This window comes from Benincasa hispida, chromosome 3 (genome assembly GCF_009727055.1).
Source record: "Benincasa hispida cultivar B227 chromosome 3, ASM972705v1, whole genome shotgun sequence".
Lineage (NCBI taxonomy): Eukaryota > Viridiplantae > Streptophyta > Magnoliopsida > Cucurbitales > Cucurbitaceae > Benincasa > Benincasa hispida.
Genome location: NC_052351.1, coordinates 40,208,800 through 40,217,333, shown reverse-complemented (window position 1 = coordinate 40,217,333; position 8,534 = coordinate 40,208,800). Strand labels below are relative to the sequence as shown.

General features: G+C 34.6%; 1 protein-coding gene across 2 annotated transcripts; it reads left to right on the top strand.

The window, feature by feature from the left end:
* The first annotated feature begins 5,951 nt into the window (after positions 1 to 5,951).
* Positions 5,952 to 7,607, top strand: LOC120072821 (salicylic acid-binding protein 2-like). 2 transcript variants are annotated; one of them, XM_039025332.1, is made up of 3 exons: positions 5,956 to 6,378; positions 6,822 to 6,968; positions 7,063 to 7,607. In XM_039025332.1, the coding sequence occupies exons 1-3, from the start codon at positions 6,019 to 6,021 to the stop codon at positions 7,342 to 7,344; spliced, it is 789 nt and encodes a 262-aa protein (XP_038881260.1). In that variant the 5' UTR covers positions 5,956 to 6,018; the 3' UTR covers positions 7,345 to 7,607. The 2 variants fall into 2 exon arrangements, with proteins under 2 accessions (XP_038881261.1, XP_038881260.1); XM_039025333.1 differs by lacking the exon at positions 6,822 to 6,968 and having other exon boundaries at positions 5,952 to 6,378.
* The last annotated feature ends 927 nt before the right edge of the window (positions 7,608 to 8,534 follow it).

The window sequence follows — 8,534 nt, the reverse complement described above, 5'->3', positions numbered from 1 at the left end:
CTTACAGGATTTATAAAGCGTTCAAAGATTGTTATGGAATCTACCAATATTGTCATAGATGATGCAAATGGAGGAAAATTTGCTGTTGAGGCAAATGAAGATGATGATGAGTCTGTTACGACATATTTGTGTAAATCAAAATCGATTGCTTCACCAATTGTTCATGACAATTCCTGTGATATTACTCAAAATTTTGAACACAACACAATCTCAGATAATGAAGATGATCAGAAGCATACCAAGCATCCTTCTAGTAGAATTTTGAAGAATTGTTCTTCTAGTAATATTATAAGAGATGTTGGATCGAAGTTCCCACCAGGAAGAAAGAGGAAGGTGGATTATTTGCACATGATTTCTAATATTTGTTACATATCTCCTATGAAACCTAAGAATGCAACTAAAGCTTTAAAAGATTAGTGTTGGGTGAATGACATGTAAGAAGAACTAATGCAATTTGAAAGACATCAGGTCTAGGCATTGGTTCCTCATCCTATTTCAGCAAATGTCATTGGCACCAAATGGATCTTAAAAAAAAAATCTGATGCTGATGGAATTGTTACAAGAAACAAAGCCTATTTGGTTGCTCAAAGATATTTTCAAATTGAGGGTGTTGACTTTGATGAGACGTTTGCCCCTTGGGCTCGCCTGGAAGCAATTAGACTTCTGCTAAATATTGTTTGTTTGCTAAAGTACAAACTTTATCAGATGAATGTTAAAAGTTTCTTCCTTATTGGGTACTTGAATGAAGAAGTTTATGTTGAACAACCTAAATTTTTTGTTGATCTAGTTCATCCTAATCATGTCTACAAGCTACGAAAAGCTCTATATGGTTTGTAATAAGCACCACATGCTTGGTATGATCAATTATCTGAATTTCTTCTTAAGCAGGGATATGTGAGAGGAGAAGTTGACAAAACGTTGTTTGTGAGGAAAGATAAAGGGATTTTTGTGATTGCTCAAGTTTATGTGGATGATATAGTGTTTGAAGGAATGTCTCAACATCTTGTAGATCCTTTTGTCAATCAAATGCAAAATAAATTTGAAATGAGCTTGGTGGGTGAACTGACATACTTCTTGGAGTTTCAGATCAAGCAGTTTAAGGATGGATTATTCACCTCCCAAAGAAAATATGTGATAGACCTAGTCAAATAATTTGGGCTTGAAAAGGCTCGTACAAAGAGAACTTCTGCTCCTACACATGCTAAAATATCTAAAGATTCTGATGGTTCTTGTGTTGATGAGAGTTTATACTGAAGCGTTATTTGGAGTTTACTCTTTCTCACTGCTAGCAGGCCAAACATTGCTTTTGTTGTAGAAGCCCGTGCTAGATATCAAGCTAAACCTAAAGCAAGTCGCTTGTTGGGTGCCAAACGAACCATCAAATACATTAATGGTACATGTGAGTATGGTCTTATTTACTCTTTTGACACTAACAACCCCCTAGTAAGCCATTGTGACGTGGATTAGGTTGGAAGCTCGGAAGATCGAAAAAGTACTTTTGGTGGATGTTTCTTTTTGGAAAACAATTTGGTGTCCTGGTTTAGCAAGAAGCAGAATTATGTATCTCTTTCCATTACTGAAGCTGAATATGTTGTTACAGGAAGTCGTTGCACTCAACTTCTCTAAGTGAAGCAGATGCTCAAAGAAATACGATGTCGTGCAAAATGTTATGATATTATACTGTGAAAACTTGAGTACCATAAATATTTCTAAGAATCCAGTCCAACACAATAGACAAAACATATTGACTTCAGACACCATTTCATCCAAGAATTGGTAGAAAGTAAACAAATTGGAACATATTCGAATTGAAAATCGAATTTTGACATCTTCACAAAGGCACTAGATATTAAATAGTCTGAGGCTCTTCGTATTGCCTCGGGTCTCTGTACAGTTGACTTGTGGTAACTCAAGTTTTGCAGGTGGGTGCGAAAGGATTAAGGCCCATTTCTCAGAAGTAGGACATGTGGCATGATGCTTGTGCATGTCGAGGGGTTGATCAAGGTAAGTTGAAAAATATTTACTTTTTTATTTTTCATAATAACTTCTGTCAGTTGTGTGTTTGTAGGAAAGAAGTTTTTGAATTTATGCATGCCCACGATCTTTTCAACTTCCTTTGTGTTTGTGGCTTCTCTCTGGTGGTTGTAAACAAAATGGTGAGTACTCGAAGAGGAATTCATACTTCTAAACCAAAAATAGTGCGCTACAAAAAAAAAAAAAAAAAGCAAATAGAAAGAAGATCGTTGAATCTTCCAATGAAATTATTCCAACGAATGTTATGGAAGTTGGTCACATTTCAAACCTTAATGCTGAGACATTGAGTCAAGGTAATGTTGTTCCTTCTCCTGGTGTAAAACGAAGACAAACAACTCATGCGACAAAAGCTAAAGGTAAGAAGAAGAAGGGGAAGACCTCCCTTAAACTAACCACGAAGGACCTTGTGGGTCCTTATGTTGAAAGTGAGCCTTCCCATCTTCCATTTGATCTTTAAAACTCTACAAGTACTGATCTCCTTCTTGTTGACTATGAAAATGAAAATGTTACTATGGCTGGGGAGGACATGCATGTTGCATCTATAAAACAACACGAGTTGTTGAAAATAGAGTTAAAGGGTCTAGAGTTTATGACAATACAGAACCGTTAAAAGATAAATTAACTTAAAGTAGTCCAACTGTGTTGGGTGTTGAGTCCAATATTGATGAAGCACTTCAAAATGTTGAAACTATTGAGGTTGGGGCTCTAAATGTGTTATCGAATGTTACTACATCTAGGATGTTAAATGAATCCGAGTGTGTCGAAAAGGAAGAAGATCATGGGAACTCAAAAAGTTTGAATGACAAAAGTAACTCAAGTAAGGAACGTTCTGAAAACGAAACTGAGGATACTATATCTGATAAGGCTGAGAAGAGTAAAAATTCTTCTGCAGAGGAAGAAGCAAGTAAGAGCGCCTCCTGTTCTAATGACGAATCTTCTGATGACAATATGTCGATTAGCCAGTTGAAATAAAAAGATAAGAACAAGGGTGTTAGTGAGGGTTCCTAGAAGGCAAGTGCTCATAATGCAACTATTTCTGACTCATAATGGATTGATGAAGAAGAAAGTGTGTTAGAAAAAGATCCTCTAGATATGCTGGATGAGGATATTCAAAAAACTAAGACCAAGAGGAGAGTAAAAAAGAAAGATGTTTTAGCCATGTCTTTAGATGGTATATCATTCCACTCTGAGGATAGTGCTAAGAGTGGAAGTTTGTAGTAAACAAGAGGATTGTTGTTGAAATAGATCTCTCTGAACAAGCACAAGACTGTCTAGAGATTATGAATTTACTTGTGAAGGTTAATGTTTGCTCTGTGTTGAAGCTTGGACCATACTGCTCACAATTGGTTCGTGAATTTTATGTAAATCTCTCTCACCAGTTTGATAATGAAGGCAACCCAGACTATAGAAAGGTCCATGTGAGAGGGTATTTCTTTGCGTTTTCAGCCTCTCTCATTAACAAGTTTCTAAATCGCCAAGTTCTTGAAAAAGTCACTGAACAATGACCATCTATGTCTGATCTTGTTTTTGAATTCATAGGGGGAGTCAAATGTGTTCCGCCCAAGAAAGGTTGGTTGTCTTGCTCTGATCTCGATATGAAATATGTATTGCTTTATAAGATAAAGATTGAGAACTGGTGCTCGACTTCTCACAAATTTGGTCTCTCTACTGCGTTGATAAGTCTTCTGTATCAGATTGGCACAAGGAAAAAATTCAACTACGGTGCCTTTATCCTTAATCAAATTAAACGCCATATTGCTTTTCAAGCCATAAAAGTTCTTTTTTGTTTTCCTAGACTTATTTGTGGAATTCTACTTGCTCAAAATCTTAATCTTCTCCTGGACTCAGACATTCCTAGACCTCTTCCCCCTACTCTGTCCTTTAACTACAAATTGTATCGGGGAAAACATGTTTCTAACCTGGTTCACACCGATGTCCCTATGACTGAAAGTCCAATTAGAAAGTTTCTTCTGACTCCATGTGGGAAAAAGGTGATGCGTGTGCTAGCGAATGAATCAAAAGATCTTGGCATTTTGGCCCAAAATACCTCTACTCGCAAAATTGAAGTGGATGACATATTGAATTTTCTTCGTAGTGCTTTGGATAGTCTGAATCAGGGTAGAAACTCTGGTGCACAGGATGATGATGTGAATGAGTGTTGATGACTACTTTTCTGCTTCTCTTCTCTAGTTCTTTTTTTAAGCATGGCAAAAAGGGGAGAAGTATGAAGTCGTTGCTTTTGTTGTGGTGGTTTCTTTTTCTTTTCTTTTTTTTTTTGTTTTGTTTCTGTTGCTGTTGTGAATGGTGTGGTTTGTCTCTCAAACTGTTATGTTCTGTTTCAATGACATTGTGTTTCTGCTTATTTGACTATGTTGATTAATTCTGCATTTTGTCGATGTTTAAAAAGTATGCCAAATGGGGAGTTTGTTAGATATTATGAGGTTGGCAATATTTGTTTAAGTATCACAAAGGTAATATTTGTTTAAGTATCACAAATGTCATCCGAGTTATCTCTGCATTTGTGGTTTTCTAGCAAAGGTATGTTCTACGGAAATGTAGATTCTGCAAAATACTTTCCTTATCAGGTTTTTTTCCTTCTACATCATTATTTGCTTATTCTTTTCTTTTTTTTTTCAATATGCGACTACTATGGAAGTTAGATTTGATCGTATGTGTTTTCATAGTGCATATTGATAGGACAATTAGTCCTTTGGTTCGATTTGGCCATTTTATTTTTGTGTGAAGCTCGTGCATGAAAGAAAACAACTTAGTGTGTGTTCGATCAACATCCAGTGTATTGATAGAGTTGAATCTCTTGAAGACATACTTTGTGATCCTCATATCGAGGGTTAGAAGATCCGTTTAAGAAGGGATTCTCGAGCTTAGGTAGAGCCTAAGTCATTCGAACAAATGGGACTTTGTTCTTAGAAGGAAAGATACAATACGAGTGAGAATGAGTCTCACGATTTGATGGGACCTCAAGTCTTATAGAGAGAGAGTCTCGATCTTGGGGGGCCTGAGATTTGCTTCACTGATGATACATCTTGCTCATAACATAGTTAACTTATAGTAGATACCTCCTTTTCTTTTTTTCACCCTGAAAACTTGACAATGACTTGTTAAGAATGACATAGTCCGGTTTATAAATTTCACTATCGTCCCAATTGAACTTAGCTGAAAACAGAAGCATCAACTCCTTTTGCATAATTTGGGTGTACTTGTATTTTTGTTCTGAAACGTATGTGATGGGGCCCTTCGCCTGCAGTTAACAAGTGAAAGGTGAACACATTTCTTCTTAACCTCACAATTTTATTTTTATCTTAATCACGGGTAAGGTGCTACTCTGTTTTTTACTTTCTTGTTTGAGAATAATACAGAGCACATCTTTTCTTTCTTTTCATTGGACAAATTTCATGTAACACCATTCTTTCTAAACATGGTAGTGCCAAAAAGAGCCATTACTTTTTTTTTTCTTTTTTTTTTTTCTTTTTTTTGTCTATATATGTTTACAGAAAACTAATATTTAGAGTTTTCCTTTTATGTATAATTTTAAATACTATTTTGGTTCTATGTTTGGAAGTTTATTCAATTTTATTTTTTACACTTTTTTTTTTTAAATAAAGAGAGTAGTGAGAAAATTTGAACCACAAACCTCTGAATCCTCACTACATACTAATGTCAATTATGAACTAAGCTCATTTCGTTTTAGTCTCTATATTTTCAATTGTCTAATTTTAATCCATGCAATCTAAATAAATCTTTAGACTTGATTACTATATTTACTAAAATAAAATTGGTTTCTTTTTTCCATGGAGAGATTTTTCTCGAATTTATTGTCAAATTAAAATAATTCTGTCCTTACAAAATAAAAGCTTCCATTATTCACATATCTCAAAACCACTCATATTATTTACTTTTCACTAGAGTTCTATTATATATTTGGTGAAAGGAAATTAAGAGAGACACAGAGGCCTGTGACCACACATGGAGCAAAGGCATTTTGTTCTGGTTCATGGAGCTTGTCATGGAGCATGGTGTTGGTACAAGATCCAGCCCTTGCTCGAGGCAGCCGGCCACCGTGTAACGGTGTTGGACATGGCAGGAGCTGGGGTCCACAGAAAGGCAATCCAGGAGGTTAAGTCGCTTGAAGAGTATTCAGAACCATTGTTGAAGACCATGGCTTGTGTTGGTCCAAATGAAAAGGTGATATTGGTTGGCCATAGCTTTGGTGGCATGAGCTTGGCTTTGGCCATGGAGAAATTCCCTCACAACATTTCAGCTTCTGTTTTCTTAACAGCCCTTGCTCCTGATACTCACCACCATCCTTCCTATGTCTCAGAACAGGTATCTATAATCTTTCAACTCTAAATATTTTAGATTAAATTAAAAGATCTGTAGTTCGAATATCTCATTTTTATTGTATTAAGAAAAAAAAGTTATTATAAGATGATATATTTTGACTTCCTTATAAAGATCAACCAAGTATTTCAGATAGAATGAGTCTCCAAGATCTCGAGACACTTATTTCTACTAATAATAGACTAACAAGGATCTCGAGACCATTAAACATTGATTTCTACCAATATTATGTTAGGTGCATGCAAATAAAGTCAAACAAAGTCTCCGGTTAGAGATGAAACAGATCTATAGTATATAAGTAATAGCAATTATCTCTAGTCTCCTATCTCTAACCTAGAAATAAATAATAATATTCTTATGGAACTTAAAGCAAAACCATGCAGACTTTTTAATCCTTATTTGTTTTAATATATGGTTCAATAATCAAGTTTCTAGAGAGCCTTCCCAAAGAATTTTGGATGGACACCCAATCTTGTGGTTATGAAAACAGAGTTGATGATGAAGCTTCTTCAAGTTATTTTTTATTTGGTCCCAAATGCATGGCCAACTTCATCTATCATCTCTCCCCTTCTGAGGTTTTCTCTATTTCTCTTCTGTAACATTTTCTCTATTGATTATTAGTAAGGGATGTTAATTTTTTTTAATTTATTTATTTACCATAATGAAAAGGATCTAGCTTTAGGGAAGAGTTTGGTGAGACCAGGGTCATTACTCGTGGAAGAGTTGGCAAAAGCAGAGAAATTTACCGAGGAAAATTATGGATCAGTTAAAAAAGTGTATGTGATTTGCGGTGAAGACAAGACAATCCCAAAGCACTTCCAGAAATGGATGATTCAAAATTATGGGATTCAAAATGTAATGGAAATTGAAGGAGCTGATCATATGCCTATGTTTTCAAAGCCACTGCAAGTTCTCCAATGCCTTCTTCAGGTAGCTCATAACTTTACTTAAATGCGAGCTCCCTTTTGTAATAATAAAAGCCTACGGCTGAATCACTTCTAGACTATCTTTTTTTTTTTTTAAGTTGAATGCTTGATCTATCTTTTTTTCTTTTAATTCAAAGTGTGGGTTTGCAAGAACTGATTAAAAAAGAGGGGAGATTTTGAGGGGAAAATTATTATGTGTTTGGTTTGGTATGATGTTAAAAAAGGGAGTGTTTAGTTTTTCTTTTTTAATTGTTCATTGATCAATAAAAGTGCTTTTAGGTTGTAAAAGTTTGAAGTGTTGGAGATATTTTTTTCAAAAGAAAATTCAAAAATACTTTATTCAATTTTCTACCAAAAATGTTTTTGAGAGCAGATTGAAAAGTTTGCGTTATATTTATTCTAAATGGATCAAATGATTGGGTATCTCTAAGTTCGTTCATGAAACTATGACAAAAAAAAAAAGTATTTTCTTTTTACCATGTTTTAACATTATACCCTCTCCAATTTGTTGGTTAGTAGAAAAGTTCTCTCCTAATATAATCATTTGCCGGGACATGATAAGAGGGTTTTTTTTTTTTTTTTTTAGTCTTTNCTTTCAAGTTTAGATTGGAAAATTATCTCTATTATTACATTAATACAAAACTCAACCAGCAAACTTTTCAAAATCAAGCCACAAAACATATAAATAATCAATCATGAAAGTATAATAAAAGCAACTCAAAATTAAGTAATTGAAAAGCACTTAAATTGACAACAAAATCAAATCTAACTGAACCAAAAGAGTTGCTACTACTTAATTATTTAATTAGAGAAGCTATATATTATCAATAATTGTTTAAGGTTAGGAATCAATTGGCATGAATGATGGTCCCCTTCCCACTTTGTTGTACTTATCAAAGAATAATTTAATTTGACAAAAGAAAAAAAAAGTTGTAATAGTTACTGTTGAATGAGAAATTTTGGACCAATCACAAGTCACCATGTCGTTTGCTAAATTAACGACGAATGTCTAAATCATTGACTTTGGGTCCAATTAAAAGTTGACACTGTCCCGAATTGAATTGAAGACAAGTTTCGATGACGTCACGCGGATGAATCAGATGAGATTAAATTGGTCCAATTTGATATTACTATTTGGGCTTAAAGTCTAAGCTACAAAAAAAAAGTTGAATTAGACCCAAATTCCAGATCAGGCCCAATAACTAATTGGGCCCA